Here is a 20,493-nt window from a genome sequence, read left to right on the forward strand (position 1 = left end):
CAAACGCGACTGGCTCGACCGTAAGCCAAGTGGGTGCTCGGTCAGCCGGGTTCCAGTGGAAAGCAAGAAAAAAACTAGTTCAAAGAGTTTTTCATTCCTGCTTGGGTATAGAGACTATTTTGCCATTTATTTCACATGTGGCGGGTTGGAGATGAAAAAAATTTGGAGAGGAGGAGGAAAATAGTTTCGTGAGGGGAAAGATTACTTAGTGGGGAGAAGTTAGGCGCAGTCGGGTTTTGCTGTGAGGGGAAAATCACACTTCCCTTCCTGAGGCACTGTTTCTTGAGGCTTTTATCATAACATTTGGACTAAGCATTTGGTAGGTAATGTCAGTCGACATCACTACATTTGATTATGGATGACGATTGTATACTGGGGTTAAATGTTTCCGTCATTGTCTCTGATCGGGGATAGATGGATAACCCTTCTTCCCCGATGGGATGCTAGGCAAGATAGAATATTGCATGATCCACTGGTTTATTCCTAACTATCCCCTCTCTATTCCGTATAATTATTTATTCTCCTGCAGCTCCTCCATGCATTCCCGCGCGCTCTTTCCTGATTCTCTCGCCCATCGTGCTTTCCTTTTTCGGTCTGGACCACTGTCTCGCTGACTCATCCGTCGCCCGTCCAGCTGGGACACACGGTCCTTCCCGAGATCCTCCCCGGCTTCTCCCGCATCTAGAACGACTAGAGAATCTCCAGTGTCGTTTGACATCCACTTCTGTCACTCCACCACTGGCCTCTAAGCTCCAAACCAAAAGAACGAGGAGAATCCGGGGATTTTGATGCTCCACTTTTTCTCAATCGCCCGTTTTCCTCCATTTGCATCCATTTCCAAGTCCGTTAATTCCCGTGGTTGCGGTCGATCATACACGCCTTGGCTGATGGCTGGTGCTGCTAAGATGCTATCAGGCCAGATTGCTATGGCCTCGTTGTTCTGTCCTTGACCCACATACCCACAGGAACGTTGCCTCGATCAAGTCCATTCTCGTTGCCGGAAATTCCAATAGCCAGCTTTCCCAAGCCAATGCTGCCCATCTTTTCCATCTTTGCGTGCAACACCGAACGTTGCGGCTTCTATCTCATATGCTCCCACCAGCTGCTTGTATGGTGTTCGAAACGACACAACAATGACTTATGTGGGATACCTTGAATGTGCGTTGAAATCAGTCTCGGCTAGCAAGAGATATTTGCTGCCAACACGAGTCGGGAGAGTACGGCTATGGGAAGATAAATACCTCACTCTTAAGGAAGACGGGCCATTAGCTGTCCTCCGGTGGCTTCCCCTACAATTACAGACTTCACCAATGCTTGATGGCCGGACACACTCGCTCATGACATGCTTTCAATTCCAACCATCGGCTGCTGTTCGATTTGCGGTTAGAGACTGATCCAGTCTCAAGCTAACAGTCTAGTAAACAGATAAAGTACTCCCGTTCCGGTAAGGGGCACACCAATGGGCGAAGCGACCACTCCCTCGGCGATCTTCGAAGTAGCAGCTGCATCGATGCAATGTAACATCCTACGATCATCCAGTGTGACGACTCATACGGTCCTAGTCCGCATACAAAGAACGTATAAACAAGGCACGGTATGGTTTGGTTATGCTCAAAAGATTCAAGACGAATGATCATCGCACACAGCATATACATGGGCATACTATCGCTCCAAAATGCTCAGATGAGCCTGATGTTCGGCACACCATACCGCAACTCCGAGCATGTAGTACAATTGTCTCACGTACAACATATCTGACTTGTCACTCGGCGATCCAACCAGGAGCATCTGCAGTTGTATCTGTACAACCACAAGCCACCTCGGCGGTTATTGGGTACCCTTTTCTAGGTCTTGTCCGACCGAACCCCCCTGCTGTTGGTCCGATTTCGAGTGGCTTACGTGCATATGTTGGTATGTCATATAGGGAAGCTGATGTGAGGAAGGTTGTATAATGCAAGGAGCAAGCATGAAGCTCTATGCAAAATGAATAACTGCGTGTATGGTTCGGCTTTCGTCGTGGAAACTTTGGTCCGGTCTAGTACCTTCGAGCAGCAACTAACCTGTATTCTCGTAAGAACAGCGACCAGTTCGGTCAAAAAGCTGAATTTTATTTTATTGCAGAAGTATATGTGGAATGCATCTATAGGCGTCGCTGAATGTTGTGATGCACCAAGTGATCGACTGCCAATCATCGCTTACCACATAATGCTAGACCTTCGATACGCTCTATCCAGAAGTCATTTCTCAATTTGGATAGCACATACTTATCCCAGTTCCCACTAGACTCGCTCTTACTTATTTATTCATGGGAAGATTTGAGGCCGTATAGTCTATAAGCCTTTTCTTTTAGGATCATATTTCATACAGCACTCGGCATACAAATTATGCGATGACATAGGAAGAGAGGGTATGTGAAGCTACTAATATATCCCTAACACTGCTCATCCATCCTCAATATAAAAAGAGCATGGCTTCTTGTCACTCATATCATGTTCTCAAACCATCGAGTACTTCCTCATCGACAAGGTACATTAAGCAAGACACCATCTCTTCAACTTCTAGGCCCATTCTCCTCTACAATGAAACCTGTAGCACATATATTCATTAGATCTTCTTAGTCGCCCCTCGTTGCCTTGTCATAGATCAAAGGAACAGGAAAATTGATACAAAATGGCTTTTGGGTTGGTTATCTTTTTACTCGAGCACGGATACTAAATCACTATTAGATACTACTACGTCATTTTTTAGTGAATTTAGAGCTAACAGGCATGCTTAATGATAAATTCTAAGAGACTTATATGATATGAAATCATCAGGAATGGGATGTCAGAGTTGTATGTAAATTATATTGGTAGGGTACTACGGTGGTGAGATCATTGCAATCATCTTAAATCTACTATATCATGATGGTAAGTATTAACTGTGCTTGTAATTTATTGATAACTCTGGTACAACAAGTAATGATTTATATGATGGTTCAAGTATGTATGTGACTGATTGTAGAAGCCTACCGTTTGACACCTCGACACCTAGTATATATATGTATATATTTATTTATCTATATAGTACATAGTATTCAGTTTAGGTACCTTTCATCATCATTCCAGCAGTTAGTAACTACCAGCTGATCCTTCCCTCCCTTTAAAGTAACGTAGACGTGCATCCACAGAGTATCATAATACTGAATAGACTAAGTATATTGTCAGGCTTGGGAGATTAGTTGTTAGTAATTCGACACCGGTATTTCTTCTGCGATCTACTCGAGTTTGTATCATAGGGCGAAGCTAGATATAGTAAAGACGTGACGACGCTATTGTAAAGCTAATGCTCAAGTCACGTTTGTGGGTTTAGGAGTAGATTGTTCGATGTGTATATAGTATATATATATGTGTGTGTGTGTGTATAACTATCGGTGCTTTCCACAAGGACTCTGGCTACTGTGCAGTACTTGTGATATATTTACCAACGAGCTGTTCCTCTCTAAGAGCAGAATCGATTATTTAAATATATAAATATATATATACTATAGGCTTACTATCGAGCATACCTACTCTACTATAACTAATGAGAAAGATTAAACGCACTACTAGTGATCTATATTAATTGGTATCTACTATTACACAACTCTTATTTACCATTCTGTCACAACGTGGGTACTAGAGACATACTATATAGAGTAAGTAAATAGAAAGTGTGTGCATGGTGGACAGCACCGAAAGGATAGTAGTAATAGTAGCTGCGCTTCTAAGCTTCACCTAATCTTTAACCCTCTCATATTGAGACAAAACTAAACAGATAGATACTATGAAAGATCACAGAACCTCCCCACTGTGTTCGCAGCAAGATGCGCCACTGACTGTGATGCTAGATGTATTGATAGTAGTAGTACTACTATCAAGCTGCCCAACCCAGTTCAGCCCAGCACATATCAACTACACATCCACTAATACCACAAGCCCAATAGATAACCGTTCACGGTACCTCTAGTCTCAATAGCATTCAAACAACCTCCTGGTGATAAGAAAAAACAGGACTATCAGCAGACAGTTACTTTCCGCCTATTCATTCATTTCCACAACGTGGTATCAAAATAGCCAATAACAATATTTCCATCGATCATCCACAACGAACAAAGAACAGAGTAGAACATATAACATATGCCCTACGAAAGCTAAAAGTCAAAGCTACTTGCTTACTTGCTCTACTAGCTTAGCTAGCCTAGCTTGCTAAGTAGCCAGCTACCTGGCATCCATACATAGCCTTACTTAGTATACAGTATTACCGGATCATGTAGCCATCGAATCATATCCATCAGTCAATAATTCTATATAACTCAGGCATCACCGCTCAAAAGTTGTGCTGAAAGGGGGAGCTGAGAATGGGTAGTAGGTGATGGAAGAAAAGAAGAAAAAATGATGATGATGATGATGATGCCGTGTGAGGTGGACATAATCAAGGGTTGGTCATACATTATTCGTGACTACTTCAAGGCCGACATTAAATAGCTAGTAGGCAGGAGTGAGGTAGCGAGTAAGCATCATGTATGATTTTCTTGTTATGGGTGCGGTGGTCTAATGTTGGTCCTGTGAGGCTGTCAGGCAGCCGTATCTTTTTGGCTTTGCGTTTCCTTCTCCATTTGGCTGTTTGCTTTTCCTGCTTCTGATGGTTCTCTGTCACGAGGTATTCAACTTTCGAGTTGGCTCTTAGTTCTGAGTAACAGTGTATGTATATTGTACATATGCTAGTATGAAAATGTCGTGATCAGAACGCATGGGGTGGTTGGCCGTGTTGAACTGGGTTAAGACTAAAGAACAGTGAGGTCTAACGGGCCTGTAAGTAGATAGAATGCATGTATGCATATCTGAAAGTGTGTGTATATTAGTCCAAACATCCAAAGTTTAGTGTAAATTTACCCCCGTCATTATCATTATTGAAACCAAAGCTAGCCGAAGAACAAGTCAATTCTCTGCCCTGTTCGACAAGCCCGGAATTGAGTAGGCCGACTGACAGTACCTACGAAGGAGCAGAGCAAAGCAAAGCAAAGCAAACAATACGCATAGTAATCCGAGCACATGGCCTAGAATCGAACAAGCGTGGATGGGCCAAGGCACCGGCAAGCATTCAACAGCCAGCGTGTCCAGGACTAACTACTTTGACTCCAAGCCAGCTGATAACCGCTGGGTCAAATTCATCTGAGCAGGAATGGGAGGGTGCCCACAGACGCGGTCAGCATCTCGGAGCGACGATCGCAGCATCTAGTGCACCGGAGAGAGGTGTGATCAATTAGGTCATCTCCTGATGGGTGGTGATAATTAATGATCCTGATGATAAACGTTCGCATGGAGTCATGGATGCGATGGGTATTTCCGGGTTGGGTTAAAACCAAGTGAGTATGTAGAGCAGCCGCAGGAGTCGCGGTGGCACTGACATCGAGTGGGTAGAGGAGGGGAAGGGGAGAATCCAGATCATACTGAGACCGGTATATAGTCCTCTGTTAGTGGCAGGGGCGAGAGATCGAAATACGTACTATTCTGTGAACCAGGGGCAAAGATTTTGGTACTTTTACGCTACCGACCTGGTTGGTAAAACTTGTCGGTGGCCCGGCCAGTTTTCTTGCCTGGAGCGGAGTCTGCTGCCACAGAGAGTAAAAGTGGGTGATTTCGCCAGAAGTAACTCTACCTAGACAGAAGTAACGAAGGACGAATGTTGATGAACGGTACTCCGTGCTAGGGATGTGTGGTTCCCAGGGTGGATGAAGGTCTGATGGTGAGACGAATATTGTAAGGGACTCCATCAGAAGAGAACGATACATCATTCCCTTATTTTTTCTTTTTTCGTATTTATTGGAGATGCTTGTTCAGCTCGCCCAGTGCAAGTTGGGGGGAGGGAGTGTCTCCATGGAGGGTTTCTCAGGTGGTACTGTAGCATACGGTATAGTTACTCCCGAGGCAAGGCCGTGAAGTAAGAAAGGAACGAGGCTTGCCACTTCGAGTAATATGATCATTAATGATCAAAATTCTACGACTTCGATTTGGTCCGGCGGGGAAGGTTTCAGGCCGTACATACGTAGTCCCTCCCAACTTCCGATACTTCCCCATAATGGTATCCGATCCAGACAATCTTCAGCGGGCGTGCGGTTGGAGAAGAAAAACAGGAGCGAGGCAAGACGGCGAATAAAACCGAATAGGGAACTTGGACGGGGCGATGAACCGTAGCTGAGTTCAGGCTCCAGCGGCCACGACGGATGCATCCAGTGCACATGCCGCCAAAGCCTCCGTAGATAATGTTGGCTTCTGATCGTGATGGATCTCGAGAATTCCTCTACCGCGAGAGGCAAACGGTGATATCAAGTTCTGCTGCGCTAGCCATCTGTCGAATGGTCATCGCTGAGCTTATTGCTAATCATTACGGTCGCGTAGCGGGAATCGACCAGCATACGATAAGCCGCGTGCTTCCTGAGCAGCTTCGGCTTGACCAATCCAGTATTCCGCCTCCAAATCCTCGAGGATCTCTATGCTCATCATCATCGTCACCTTCATCACGATTACGAAACCCGGAATTTTGAAGGTAAGAAGGGTTGGTTTCAACACGGTTTGTAAACCAGTCCACCGGATGCGTTTCCCCGGTTCCTCAAAAGTTGCAATCTACGAAGTAGTCTATGCCTCGCATCGAAAGACGGACTGACGATGGCGGCATTCGAACCTTCATGTTGACTTTGGGCCGTGGTCGACGGTGGCTCAACATGAGCAAGGATTGTTGGTCTCGTCTCATACTGAACCGGAGCAACCGCTGCCTGTCCAACCGCCTTCAAGGGAGAACGAAGGGATATCGAGTCTCGACTACTACAGGGTCCTTGGTGCTGAAGAGCACGTAGCAATCATGCCTGTCGGTCGCCAGCAGTAAGCTTGCACACATGCCTGGCTTAGATGAAAGCTTAAGCTGCAGTATCATCTCGCACGGAGGTTGCGATGTATCATGCTTATCCTCCCCATGAGGGTTGTTTGTTTACCCTCCTCCAAAATGTTAGATGTTTAGAAAGCATCGAGCCGCAAGGATGAGTAGATGCAAGGAGCCTGGAAAGGCAGCAAGGCGGGAAAGGACGGGCCCGAAAAATGCTCATCTTCAGCATAGAGCAAATCTCCGGAAAATGAACTTGTCCTTGCGTACGCCCTTTTATCCTGACACAGTCCGGTGATGCGATCACTCGTGTACACATTGAAGGTGCAAGGTGATGAGGAGACTGGGGATGGGAATGACAACCCACGGGCTAGAGCGGCACCATCCAGGCAACTTGCGTGATAAGAAAATCTCCGAGGAGCTTCGTTATCCGACTAAGTCTGCCTAGTGATAGGCCAGGCCAGTTCATGCAATACTAGGTCAATTCGAGTCATGAAAGAGGACTGGATTAGTCCCAACCAGAGTCGCGGCATAGTTATTTAACCATCCTTATTATTAATGAGGGCGAGATGCTGGATAATCAGGATGTTTCCTGCAATCAATTTGCAGGTCGGGACCGCGCGGTACAAGGACGAGTAACCATTATTATTGTCGACCCCATTAATAATGTTCGACGGTGTCGATCTGTTTCTTTCGCAGACATCCTATTTCTATCTTTGAATTTCCGACAACACACCGCGAGATGCTAGTCAAGGCCATCTCGCCCAATGATTGTGTGGCAGAGGAGGGGATCCCGGAAAGTTAAGACTCTCTCCTATACACAACGAGGACTCACCACCAGTGGGTTAATGAGAATCACGAACGATGAACCTCGGATGAACAGAGTGAAAGTGCTTCGGATGCAGTTTTGCAGGTGTTGTACTAGGCTGCACTCTGTGTAATTAAGTATGACCACTTAGAGCCGTCATCATCCTCGTCATTGATGACCAGAAACCTACTCGATTAGGAAGGCCGATGGTTTCCAAGGCGGTCCAGGATCGCAAGGAATTTTGTTGCGGCCTCTGCACGAATGAACGCGCATAGTCTTGTCGGGAAACGGAACCACCGTCTAGGGTACCACAGGAATGGCCATATTAGTTCAAAGCAGAAAAAAAAAAATAAAATAGATAAATAAATCAGGAATAAAACGGAGGATTACTTCAATCATCATATTGGATAATGATAATGTGATTAATAGGGATGATCTAGATCAGCGGAAGTGGTGGAAGCGGTTAGTTCCACATTCGAACTGGATGATGCTGAAGCACCCTGGTTAGGTAGTGACAAAGTCACATCGTCTAGAGCGCCGGATAAAGGTACTTGCTGGCAACAGACGACCAGGAAAGTTACTTGGCAATTAGTGAATAGCAGCAGTAGCTGCTGCTGCTACTGCTTTAGTGCTATTCGGACTGCAGAAGCGACATCCGTTGCAAATACTCTGGTGCTGTGGTAAATAATAATACTGGCGGTGACCACTTCGGTCTCTCTACAGCAACCGGACATTGGATGTGGTTACCAGTTCATGTACACTCGAGTATAGCAAGGTAGTATAAGTGGGTGGACGTGTGCCATGGCGGGTGAGCCTTTATTCGTTGGCTCATCAAGACATTTTGACTTGCGACTATACTACGTTCCGTTATGGCTAATACGTAGCACTAATGACCATAGGCTTGAGAGCTTCAGTCAATTTTTTTTTTCTGCGCTCTTCTCGCGTCTCAAGGACCACCATGGAGGAGTCGGCAGATGACAGCACCTGTAAAAATGAATGTCATTGGTCCAGATATCTGGTTGAGATGAATGTTCGGCCTAAAGACAAGATTAGTTGGAGCAGAAGATCCATTGAACCCAAAATGGCCAGTCAGGGAGATGAATTTGGTCGAGGCAATATTCGACAGGCGCCAAGACAAGGACAATCAGGACATAACGAAAAGTAAATAATGATGGGGGGAAAAAAAAAGAAAGAAAAGGAAAGAGAATGTAAGACTTAGTGTACTAGAAAGGAAAATAGCTTAAGGTGGTGGTGTTTTGCTTACGGGGGAACTATACTGAGCAGCAACTCCATAGTCATCGACTACTATTTCCGAGCAATGACCAGGAAGTTTAGTGGATACTTGTGTACACGGTAATTTGGAAGTAGAAGTCCACCAGTGTACCCGAATTATGTCAGATCCTCTGAGAGCAGCGTATAATTATGGGGCTTCATTGAAGGCTGGAGACTTTTCTTTTACCCAGTATGGCCTCACTCTCGAGTTTCGATCGTCGCGTCAACAACCCCCGTTGTTCGTTTAGCACAAATGGTTGCCTGTGCCCGTCGCTGCGCCCGAGTGCTCGGGTGACAAAACGACCCAAGGATTCCCACCAGCCCCAGTTTTCACATCTGGATTCTGGATGCCGGATGGGCCTTGGAAGGTTTGAAACCGAAAAGCGAAGGGGGCCGGAGTCATCTTCATTAGTTAGGAAGTTAAGGTCGGGGTTGGTGGACTAATCGAGGATGGAGGGAGGACAGTCGGTATCTAGTCTACTTTTTCTATCTTTTTTTGCACTGATCACTCCAAGTGGAGCGTGCGTGCCACTTATTTCCCAGCTCAGAAATAGCCACGACCAATTCCAACACCATCATCCAGCCCATCATCACCTTTTTCTGCCGGAAGTTCTGGAACACCACAAACCCACTCTGTCTATTTGTTACACCGTATCGCGCTTGAGTCGTGATGCCCCAGAAAGCCAGGCTGCAAAAATAAAGGAACACAGGCCAAGAGCATGCACACTCGACGCTCTGATTCGATGGTACACCCAACTTATTCCCCTTCTTCCTCTCCCTCCTCCCTCCCCCCCATCATCTCAAAATGAATAGCCCGCGACTATCTAGACTTCCAGCTAGTGGCTATGATACCAATTGGAATGCAGAGCGGCATAATTCTTATGCAAGTGCAAAGAGGCGTCGATGCATTTGTTGGGGTTTCCTATGGAGCTATCATTTACCTACGGTGCTTTTTTATGGCTACGCGGACTTGACCGACTATTTTCGGAAAGAAGGTTGAAGAAGGAACCTAGAAAACCCACCCAGGAAGGCAGCAAAAGTGCAAGAAGCACAAAAGGGAAAGGATCAGGGGTTCTACACACAACATCCTACTAAGTGACTACTTACTATTTGGGATTATTCCGAACCTCCATACAAGACCCGGACAGCATCCTATTGTAGATAGTCCTACTGTCGTCGGTACCGCGCGACCAGACGTTATCAGTCTTTCTTTATCGGCACTGTGTGGCGTGCAGTTTCCATTTGCTTTTTCCCTTGACTTCCAAATCTTTGCCAAATTTCACCTGCATTGGTCGAGTCGTCATCAAGATTTCATCCAACCTATGAAGCATCATCTGATTCCGCTCGCAAATTCATCTGCGGTCGATCCCCAGTTGGCGTTGTCGTGGTGGTTCTCTGGAGATGATGGCGAAATGATGTTACGGGGGACAACTAACCGTTCAACTTGCAGGTATCATTGGAAATACGAATCAACCAAACTATCCATCTGCTCCCGATCGGTAAAGATGGAGCGCTGTCAAAAGTCTCGCACATCATTATATTATTGAAGTATGGAACAAAGTCGATATGATTCGCTAAAACTATAGCCATAAGTATGGACGAGCTCCGCAACAATGCCAATCAATCCATAATCCCAGGCGGATTTCACCCGACGAAGCACTATCATTGCCCGGGCCTTTTGATCATATTGTGGTGCCAAACATTAATTACGCACGAATCCTTCCTTTGCGAGACATCTCAAGCCCATCTGCAGGGTACCTATGGATAGTACGTAGCCGATGGCCACTGTATTATTGTTAAGTCTGGTACGGAGTACTCTTGGATTGATGATCAGGTCAAATCCGTCCAAGACACCAACCAACCAACCAATGTTTCTTCAATCTAGACAGGGATTCACGTCCCATTAATTCAAACAATAGGGAAATGGGCCTGCTGCACTTCCCTTTTTGTCACGTTTCCTGGGATGAGATTGTCATACTACTCGGGACACGTTCGGTTCTTTTCTCTCTGAATCTCGGCGGATGGACGCCTGGTTTCTGCTCGTTTCCTTTCCAGTCCCAGTCTTTCCAAGGGGCGGCGGGGGGTGATCATTAGCCGCACTGGAATGACCGAGCGAATGAAAAAGGCCTCTGGAGCCTGCTGAACTGGGTGCGCATCCCCATCGATCACTCAGTTGATCTGCTCCTGTGGCCTTGAACTGTCTCAACGCCATGCTTGAACTATCAGATTCGGATTTGGATTACTTTACCCCCTGAAAATTAGTAGTACGTGCATGGGGTGTGGTGGAAATGGAGAAAAGGGAGAAAAGTAAAAAAAAAAAAAGAGAGAAAAGGAAAAAGAGGGAAAAAAAGACACTACTACGGCAGTCTAGGGACAGGGAGGGAAGTCCTCCGACGGTGCTGCACCTGCTAAGGAACTAACTAGAGTCGATACTTCGCACAGGGAGAGGAAGCGATCGTTACGCTAGCGACAACGATATGGATGGTCATTCTCCAACCTGTTCGGGTTCAAGGTAAAGAAAAGGAAAGCCTCCGTGACTCTTGATAATCGTCGCGTACAAGGCTAGCCAAAGTTCGAGTGCCATCGGTCGACAATCAGACCCCGAAGTCAGCTCGCCGCCCCGAACGCAGAAAACGAGACGCGTCCGGAAGTGGCCCAAGATGAGACACAGATTAATGCTCAGCCGCCAACTATTATTGATCATCGGGCGGTACGAGGTATATGAAATCATAATCAATGTCAATAATACTACTAATTATACTCGAAGCGCGTGCCGGGCAGAACTGATTCGAAGCAATGGCGCGTTTCCGTGACCCATGGCCAACAAGTCGGACGAAGGAAGAGCTCTTGTCCTGGTCGCCACTAGTAGTTCCATAATCACCCCATGATGGTCCCAACCATAATACAGCACTTCTCCATGTCGGACTCCATCCTCTCTCCTCGCCCCGAGCATCCCACTCAGTCTCTGCATACTTCGTACCCTTTGCGGAACATACATTGATTGACGCAGCTTGCAAGACTAAAGAGTGATCTAAAGTGCGACCAGCCGGTGGTACAAGGGAATTTTTCTCCTTTTCTTTTTCTCCTTGTTTGCATCGAGCGATGGTATGGCCAATATTTACAGGTAAGTGGTAGTAGTAGTAGGTTAGCACTACTCGGCAGTGGTAGTTGTGTTTATTTTACTTCATTCTGCTCTCCTGCCCTGGAGCCCACCAAAGGAGGGAGTTAGCGTCCTTTCATCGATGCTAGGGACCCTGGAGTGGTAAGATGGTGGTGTGAATGTTGTCTTGGATCAAGCGGCGCACCCCCCTCCATTGTTAGTTTCAGGACTACTCCGTACTGCCGCGGATATCTGCGCAAATGTGGGTGATATCAAACCATGGATGATAGGGTTCCTTCTTTCGGCAAAAGTCAATGACAGTAATAAAGGACGTACACGAGCAGCTGACAGGATGTACAGAAAAGAAAAAAAAGCCAAATCAACAGCCGCCTGCGCCTGCATGGGTCCTTGGCCGAGTGGGTGGGCTCTCCTTTTTTCTCACTTTTGTATTTTATTATATTTTTTTTTTTTACCTGCCGGGAATGACCAGCAGCGGCGCCCTATCATCTCGAAATCGAGTCATCACAGTGGTTGCAAACCGGTGGCGGAAACAACGAATGGGCCAGATCGGATTTCATTGCTGGAGACTGGCTAAAAGGGAGTACTTTTCTCTGGGCTCGTAGAAGACCACAGAAACGGTGCGCCCAATTTCATGGTTCGGACCATACACGGAACATTACGGCCGGGCGGAGTATGACGGCAGAGAAGGGGGTAGAGGAACCTGGAAGAGGTGCAGGCGAGAGTTGGTGGTGCGGCCTCGCGGATTGGACGGGTGGTCTGCATGTGGATAATTACTACAACCATCTGGTAAAAGTGGTCATGACTCTCACTAGAATACTACCACCACTATGGGCTACTCACCTCATCCATCGCCCCGGGGGGCGGTGGATAAGGTATGGTATGTTACTATGTGGCACTGTCCGCAGCAAGTGAGTCGCAGGAGACTCCGGGTTGGCCCCGCGGCCATCCATCATTACCCAATTCATTATTCCATTACAACTATCCCAAATGCCCGCTAGTACTAACTGGAAGGATCCTGGAAAGAGAACAGACCGGCAGTCAACAGTAAGAGGAATAGTAGTAGTCACAAGGGGGCGCGTCTGCTTGTGGTGCTGCCGAGCCCAACTTAGTGGTAACCTAGTGAGTGGCTCCCTCTCATTCTCAGCTGCCCTCCGACTCTCTGCCTAAGGTACGGGGGCGGCGTGTGGGTGGCTTTCTCGAGCACCTTTGCTCCAACTCTCCAGGCTCAAACCCATCCTGAGTGGAAAGGCTTAGGCCCACAGCGATTGGCTGCGTGTTTACAGATCGATGGAGCCCGGCCATTAGCTTCTCTTCCGATGATTGGTCTCTCAGTTCATTACGCCTCTCTGGATCGTTGTGTGCAGCTTATCCATCCAATTCCTCGTACTCACACATGCCTTACATGCCTACATGATGGATACGCAACATCTTGCCTTGGCCCCCTCATTACACAGCGGGTGGATAAACGGCTAGACTAACATATCGTCCTATGCTAAAGTTTCCCAAAATTGTCTAAAGATGGAACCAGTAGTTAGTCGTCATGACGGGCGCGTGTGTGCCCACGACGGAGAAACACTATATCGGTAATACCAATACGTCGGAGCAACTCTTACCTGTCTGGGCCGGAGGGGTTAATCCACTTCGAGTTAGTTGCAACCAGACTGCCCAACCACTCAGTCTGTTCTCATACCTCCCAATCTATTCGGACCCGTTCCATACTTGACACGGGCGAGGTGAGAGAGTGTGTTGTTTTGTCAGGGAGTAAGTACGTAGTACGTTTTGGCACATAGCTGCATTTTGCTCATGACAACCCGAGCCAACCCAAAGCTGAACCCGGTACCAGACTTAACTTTGCAGAGTAAGTATCCTTGCCATCACTACCTCACTGGGTGAGCACCGCCTTGCCGGCAACTGAACGTTTGACTTTTTGCGTTTTGCCTGGCGCCTTACTAAGTGACTGACCACCTCGCGGGTTGCTCCAGTCTCCAATCTAAGCAAGCCTCGCCCGCACAGCAGTGGTGACCAACCTCCAGTACCAACCACGGACTAACTAGAACTGTTTTAGCCACCGTGACCCTCTTACGGCTGCTGTACGCAGCGATCCATAATTCCATGCTCCCCGCCTCTCTTTCCTCTCCTCTGGCTCTCTTACTGTGTCTTTCCCCTCCCTTTTCCTGCTTGTGTCCCCAGTTCAGTTGCTGCGCACTTTAATAAAGTGAAGGGGGCGCTAACGCTTTTCGGGAAGGATGCCGTATGAATTGTTTGATTATTACGCAGCAACCAGAAGGCAGTGTTCGATTCCGTACCGAAAGTTTTCATTCCTTTGCCTTCCGCCTGGTTGAACTAGAACTGGCGATCAACCACATCCAGAGTGCACAAACCTCCCTTCGTCCACTCTCTCCCGTGCCTCCCGGGGGCTGCTGAGCAATGCCCACCCCTTCTCCCTTGGTGTAAGATATCTTTACCTTTTTCCTTTTCCTAATTTTTACTTCCTATTTCATTTCATGGTCATTATTTTTCCTTTGGGTGTGGGTTTTCTTTTTTTGTTTTTGTTTTATTCCATTTTCCATAAAAAAATACTATTTTCTTCTGCCTGTTTTAATCTTTTTTATTCTTTTACAACTGGTGCTTTTGGTTATAGTATGAGTAGTTGTAAGGACCTCTCTGTGACTTTCAAGATGATTACTGCATCTCCATGCGTTTTAGTTAGAATAGAAAGACCAACTGCAACGGGAGACGCATAAGTAAACACTAAGTATGCTCAGGTGTGAGTAGCTAATCAGGGTGAGGGAAGTGGGAAAAAAAAGCAAAAAAAAGGAAAAGAAAAAAAAGAAAAAAAAGAAAAAAAAGAAAAAAAAGAAAAAAAAAGGAAATAAACCAAAAGCAATCCAATCTGGGCGGCACACCACGACGGTTGCAATGCGACGCTAAACCCGACTTATTATTGGATCTGATATGGGTCCTACGGAGTTAGCAGGCACGTATTATTCCAAGACCGCGCGAGGTGCTGTCCGAACTTCCACCCCTCTTCCTTTTTCCTCCCCCCTCTCTCTCTCCTCTCCAAAAGGCGTAGGAAAAAAAAGCCCCCTCTTCCTCCCTGGACCAGTAAAATGACCTATAGACACTAGAACCTAACGCTGAATCTGGTTTAGGGCTGCTGACCTTGTTACCCTTCCACTACTCCGTAGCATGCATCCACTTTGTTTTCCCCCCCCCCTCCCCGTGGCTCTGACATCAACCGGTATTTCATTCTCTTCAAGACAAAGCAGAGACAATCAAACCCGGGCAGCCAAACCGGAACCGACCCAAACGAGGCCAGAAAGGAGGATCAACCCTCTGGACCTGCGTCCGGGTCAAACTCTGTCTATCCTGTATGGGCACAGCACTTTCTCCGGACGAGAACTAGCCTACCCTGGCTCCTCTAGCGGAGTTGCTCTGAAGATGATTAGCCATTTGCTGGATGGAGGATGATGTCTTGACTTCATCCTTCATTATTAGTACCTTTCTTTTACCTTTTTTTTTATTAATTTCCTGATTTTTATTTTTACTTTTATTATTCGGCCTTATTCAATTGATTCCGTCTCCTCTATGGGCTCTCAATCCATCCAAGGCCTCTTCTTATTTATTTCATTTCATCATTTTTTTTTTCTAATTTCCTTTTTGGCTCTAAATTAACTCTCTTGACTTTCCTTTATGATCGTCTCAATTGCCCTTTGAACTACCTGAGATATAATACCTTTTTATAACTGGCTGTACTTGCAACCTTAGTTATTGCAATCTATACCCAGAACCTCACCTTCCATTCTTCTGTCACTACTACTTACTTTCTATAACTACTACGACCCTTCCTACATCTCGTTTACCTTTAATATACTTACTATGTGATAATCCTTTTTCATCCTATTTTCTTGGTCCCTGCTTCCATTACTCCCACCCCCTTAAGTGCCTTCATTCCATCTGGGAAAGCAGCATTCACCGGATCCGCTGCTGTTGCTATCCTACCAACTCCTCCCCCGCAGCCAGGCTGATATTCCCTTGGAACCCCAATTCATTTATCGGCGATTTCCTCGTTTGACCTCGTGTGTGTTGCTTCCATTGTCTGGATTTGTCGCAACAAGCCGTCGCATACCACGCCGAAAATCGAAGACCTGGGAAGTTCCTGGTTTGAATCAACACTCGACCCGCGAATAACACCAACTTGGTCAAGAGCTAGTCCAATGCGAGTTCTTTGACAAGGGTGTTACCTTTATATCTCCATCCTCGGTTCTATAACTTCAATCTTGACGCCATCTTTAAATACCTCCCATATGTCTCTCCCGATCCTCTCAACGAAGCCGTATCTCCCCGCCCTTCACCCGATCACTCCTACTATAGCTCCTTCCTCGCGGACTGAAGGCTCGCTCAGTGCAAGGAAACGACCTCTTGAGGCTATTTCGGAAGTTCCTGATTACACCTGGACTGCTCCCTTCCGGGACGGTCTGCCTACCCCTCCGAACGATATGAATAGCGTCACTGCTTGCAGCGCTCTGCCAGCGTCTTCCTATGGTGGCAAGCTCGATGGATTTCAGCTTCCACCCTATTCCAAGGTGTCTGACTATACGCGCATGCCTTCTGATGTGTCGAATGGAGCGGTCTCCTCGTCCCAGCCGCAATATCAAGCGCCGGCTAAGGATACCATGACCTCCGAACGAGAGTCTCAGAAGAAGAGCAGCTCCAATGGTGTTGCGTCGTATCTTCAGATTCCTCCGTCTATCAGCAACAGCAAAGGAAGCCTGGCTGAATTTGCAGCACAGGTAAGCTGGGTTCTTCTATCCGTTCTGGATCTAAGATGCTGACTAGGCCGTAGATGACGTGCCTTTTCTGGTTCGAAAGTACAGCGAAACTGAAGGCCGTGGAGGACCGTCTCAAGCCGGCCACTTCGCTTGCACCAGAAGCAGTTCCCGCTGTTGCGTTCCAAAAGTGGGTGACAAATATCCTGTCAACTACGCAGGTTAGCCAGAACGTCATCTTACTGGCACTGCTCTTCGTCTACCGGTTGAAGAAGTTCAACCCTGGTGTGCGGGGAAAGAAGGGTAGCGAGTATCGGCTGATGACCATCGCGCTGATGCTGGGCAATAAATGTATGTCTCTTTAGTGAAACGGCCATGGATAGAGAGCTGACACAGGGTAGTCCTCGATGATAACACATACACGAACAAGACCTGGGCAGAGGTCTCCGGGATCACAGTCCAAGAGATCCACATTATGGAAGTGGAGTTCCTAAGCAACATTCGCTATAATCTTTTCGTGTCCAAAGAAGAATGGAACGAGTGGCACGCCAAACTCGGGCTTTTCTCGAACTACTTTAACAACGCACCTCGAGCTATTGAGAAGAACGAGAAACACCCTACTCCGCCAGTCCTCAATGTGTCTCCCACTTTGGTGCCATCACCTCGGGCACATTTACCATCACCTTCGACAAAGTTGCCGTCGCCTCCCGCATCCGATCCCCTCCGGACGCAGCCCTGGGCTTTGCCTATGAACACTTTGCCATACACTGGCGCACCTCAGCTCCCAAGCGACCTGCCACCGGCCACTAGCTCTCGGAAGCGGTCCCGTGAAGAGCCACTGGAGGAGCCTACAGCGAAGAGGACAGCCATGCCCAACAACATACTCACATCCATGCCGTCACTTCCACCGTCATCGGCCCTCACAAGCATTCCGGCCTTGCCTCCGGTTCTAGCGTCCTCCAGTGTCCCCCCTCACCTTCCGGCCATGTCAGAACCGGTCTCGCGACTCCCCCGGCCCAACTTCCCGTCTCACAGTCTTCCCCCTACCATGCCGACGTCTTTGTCTCAACTTCCCCCTTCCGGTCGAGTCATGCCCCCGGTCTACAACCCTTCTGCCAATTGGGTTCCACAGATGCCACCTGCGACGTCGGTTCCTACTACTGCCGTTGCACCTTTGGCCAACGGACTGTACAACACGTCCATCTCACTGCCCGACCCCAGCAGACACCACAACAGTCCGTTCACAGTGACATCAGGCACAATCTCGCCTGCAGTTTCTGCGTACTCCGTCCACACTCCTCAAAACCACCTCTCCCCTTCCTTCTTTTTGGCAAACCGAAACTCGCCTTACCGACCGGTTCGCAGTGTCAACACGTTGTTGATTCCGCCCCCGTCGGCGTCTCTGCAGCAGCGCAGTAACATCCCGTTCGAGCACATGCACTACCAGCCGCTTGGCAAAAACGAACGCAGGACGGGTGTGCTGCCATATGCGCAGTCTGAGGCTTGGCCGCAGGGACCTTTCCCGCAACCGATCTTCCACGCCACACTGAACTATTAGATGACTTGCCGTTATCGAAAGAGCTTTTTTACGACTAGATTTTACGATGATATACGAGAAGAAGTTCGCATTCTTTTCTCTCTTTTGCTTGTCTCGCACACCTGTCGTTCATGTTTGCCCCTTTGTGTATCTTGTACAAAACTTTCTTCACTCTGTGTTATGACCTAGCATTATTACGGCGTTGGCATTTATAGATGGCCTTTGTACTGGGAAGGAATTGTTTGCATACTTGGCCATGGGAGGGATTCTGATTGATTTTTCGAAGCATGGGTATGGCGTGGTTCCTGTACGTTTAACACTAACGTATGCTTGCATTTGCATGACGGATCGTTCAAACGATCGAACTAGCGGGCTAAAAGACCTGCTACAATAACAAAAACTTACACATCGATATCTTTCTGCTCAGTAGGAGGCATCTATAGTAGTCTGTCAATTCTAATGGTGACTTGATTATCTCACCGCCTTAGTCTGGACATAACTCTGACGGACAAATCGAGCGGTGACATCTAGTCAAGTGAGAAGTAGAATAACCAGAGTGATACTGACCACCAGGCTTCTAACAGACATATATCAATCAAATACACATACATAGGCATACACACATCTCTCACAGTTTAAACACCTAGACAGCAACCCCTACCCCATTAAGAATACTACCCTCAACATACTCCACAACCAGCAAACAACCACCTACTCTAAGTCCCCCCCGGCCCGACAAATTCTCCGACCCGACCCGACCCTTCCCTTTCCCGCCTCAGGCACCCAACCCGCACCTCCGAAAACGAAAGATCTTTGTCCGCGGAACTCCCATCAACAACCATCACAACCATCAATCAACCACCACACCACGCACCATGCCTCCCCGGCTCCAATTGCTGCCCTTCCAATGGCAGCGGCCCATGGCCACCACGACGACGAACCTCCTCTCCGCCTTCCTCCTGCCCCCAGCCGTCCACCAACAAAGTCGGAACGCGCACATCCTCGCCTCGCTCTCCGATACCCAGGGCGCCTACAACAAGCGCATCAGAAGAGGTCGTGGTCCTGCCTCCGGTAAGGGTAAAACCTCCGGAAGAGGTCACAAGGGTCAGAAGCAGCATGGAAAGGTCCCCGCTGCGTTTAATGGTGGTCAAACACCGGATATTATTGTTCATGGTGAGAGGGGGTTTAATAATGTGTATGTTTTCCCCCTTCCCTCCGCCCTTGTCATCTTTGACACGGAGAGAAAGATAATATTGAATAAATTCTAACGAGAATCAATGGGTTCGGATAGTCACTCCATCGACCTCGCCCCCGTGAACCTCGACCGAATCCAATCCTGGATCGACCAAGGCCGCATCGACCCAACCCGTCCCATCACGGTCCGCGAACTCGCTCAATCGCGCTGCATCCATCAGACCAAAGAAGGCGTGAAGCTTCTCGGCCGCGGCGTGGAGAAGGACGACCACGAGGTTCCCGTCGACAGTGTGCTCAAGCAGCCTATCCATATCGTTGTGTCGAGGGCTTCGGCGTCTGCTATCGCGGCTGTTGAGGCGGCTGGTGGGTCCGTCACCACGAGGTTCTATACCAAGTCTGCGATTGCGCGGATCATGAAGCGCGAGATGCATCCGTTTGTGTCGCTTGCGTGGACCAAGGAGAGTGGGAGTGAGGCGTTGGCGGTTGGTGAGGATGGAGAGGCTCTGACGGAGTCGAAGGTTATGAAGGAGATGGGGTTCGCGTATAGGTTGCCGGATCCGACTAAGAGAAGGGATATTGAGTATTATAGGGACCCGGCGCATAGGGGGTACCTCAGTCATTTGTTGAAGCCGATGGAGGGCCCGAGTTTGTTCTTCAGGTCGCCTGTGGAGCGGAAGTCTGCTGCTGGTGTTAGGAAGGAGAAGGTGTTGCCTGAGAATAGGCTTTGGTGATCGTGTTAGGGGGGTGATTTATGAAGGTTGTGTAGGTGATGAAGGGGGTGGTTTGGTTTGGGTGTAGGTATAGATGTTGATTTCGTTGAGTGCTTTGCTTTCCTTTTGGTTATTATCTCTTGTATAAATATGCTTGTATGTTATGTTATGCTTGTGGATATGGT

General features: G+C 47.8%; 9 protein-coding genes across 9 annotated transcripts; 6 read left to right on the plus strand and 3 right to left on the minus strand.

Moving 5' to 3' along the window:
* Positions 1-5,081: 5,081 nt before the first annotated feature.
* On the minus strand, positions 5,082-6,298 carry BDQ94DRAFT_134531 (uncharacterized protein). The gene has a single exon (XM_026764486.1). It carries the CDS (start codon positions 5,813-5,815, stop codon positions 5,495-5,497), a length of 321 nt encoding a protein of 106 aa, XP_026631770.1. The 5' UTR covers positions 5,816-6,298; the 3' UTR covers positions 5,082-5,494.
* Positions 6,222-6,771, minus strand: BDQ94DRAFT_165852 (uncharacterized protein; the record flags this gene model as incomplete). Its single annotated transcript, XM_026770419.1, has 3 exons — positions 6,222-6,369; positions 6,439-6,644; positions 6,703-6,771. 3 exons carry the CDS (start codon positions 6,769-6,771, stop codon positions 6,222-6,224), a joined length of 423 nt encoding a protein of 140 aa, XP_026631771.1.
* Positions 6,772-7,486: 715 nt separating this feature from the next.
* On the plus strand, positions 7,487-7,940 carry BDQ94DRAFT_134533 (uncharacterized protein). The gene has a single exon (XM_026764487.1). It carries the CDS (start codon positions 7,665-7,667, stop codon positions 7,836-7,838), a length of 174 nt encoding a protein of 57 aa, XP_026631772.1. The 5' UTR covers positions 7,487-7,664; the 3' UTR covers positions 7,839-7,940.
* A 951-nt stretch (positions 7,941-8,891) lies between these two features.
* BDQ94DRAFT_134536 (uncharacterized protein) lies at positions 8,892-9,507 on the plus strand. The gene has a single exon (XM_026764488.1). It carries the CDS (start codon positions 9,170-9,172, stop codon positions 9,419-9,421), a length of 252 nt encoding a protein of 83 aa, XP_026631773.1. The 5' UTR covers positions 8,892-9,169; the 3' UTR covers positions 9,422-9,507.
* Positions 9,508-13,266: 3,759 nt separating this feature from the next.
* Positions 13,267-13,668, plus strand: BDQ94DRAFT_134539 (uncharacterized protein). The gene has a single exon (XM_026764489.1). The coding sequence runs from the start codon at positions 13,415-13,417 to the stop codon at positions 13,574-13,576; it is 162 nt and encodes a 53-aa protein (XP_026631774.1). The 5' UTR covers positions 13,267-13,414; the 3' UTR covers positions 13,577-13,668.
* Positions 13,669-13,696: 28 nt separating this feature from the next.
* On the minus strand, positions 13,697-14,264 carry BDQ94DRAFT_134540 (uncharacterized protein). The gene has a single exon (XM_026764490.1). The coding sequence runs from the start codon at positions 14,210-14,212 to the stop codon at positions 14,048-14,050; it is 165 nt and encodes a 54-aa protein (XP_026631775.1). The 5' UTR covers positions 14,213-14,264; the 3' UTR covers positions 13,697-14,047.
* On the plus strand, positions 14,265-14,965 carry BDQ94DRAFT_134541 (uncharacterized protein). Its single transcript, XM_026764491.1, has one exon. The coding sequence runs from the start codon at positions 14,603-14,605 to the stop codon at positions 14,840-14,842; it is 240 nt and encodes a 79-aa protein (XP_026631776.1). The 5' UTR covers positions 14,265-14,602; the 3' UTR covers positions 14,843-14,965.
* Positions 14,966-15,987: 1,022 nt separating this feature from the next.
* Positions 15,988-18,499, plus strand: BDQ94DRAFT_47507 (putative mucin). Its single transcript, XM_026775864.1, has 3 exons — positions 15,988-16,891; positions 16,945-17,218; positions 17,269-18,499. The coding sequence occupies exons 1-3, from the start codon at positions 16,406-16,408 to the stop codon at positions 18,423-18,425; spliced, it is 1,917 nt and encodes a 638-aa protein (XP_026631777.1). The 5' UTR covers positions 15,988-16,405; the 3' UTR covers positions 18,426-18,499.
* Positions 18,500-19,229: 730 nt separating this feature from the next.
* Positions 19,230-20,393, plus strand: BDQ94DRAFT_134543 (mitochondrial 54S ribosomal protein uL15m). The gene is made up of 2 exons (XM_026764492.1): positions 19,230-19,599; positions 19,696-20,393. Exons 1-2 carry the CDS (start codon positions 19,280-19,282, stop codon positions 20,327-20,329), a joined length of 954 nt encoding a protein of 317 aa, XP_026631778.1. The 5' UTR covers positions 19,230-19,279; the 3' UTR covers positions 20,330-20,393.
* The last annotated feature ends 100 nt before the right edge of the window (positions 20,394-20,493 follow it).

The sequence above is a fragment of the Aspergillus welwitschiae genome (assembly GCF_003344945.1).
Source record: "Aspergillus welwitschiae strain CBS 139.54b unplaced genomic scaffold BDQ94scaffold_2, whole genome shotgun sequence".
In the NCBI taxonomy this organism is placed as follows: Eukaryota; Fungi; Ascomycota; class Eurotiomycetes; order Eurotiales; family Aspergillaceae; genus Aspergillus; species Aspergillus welwitschiae.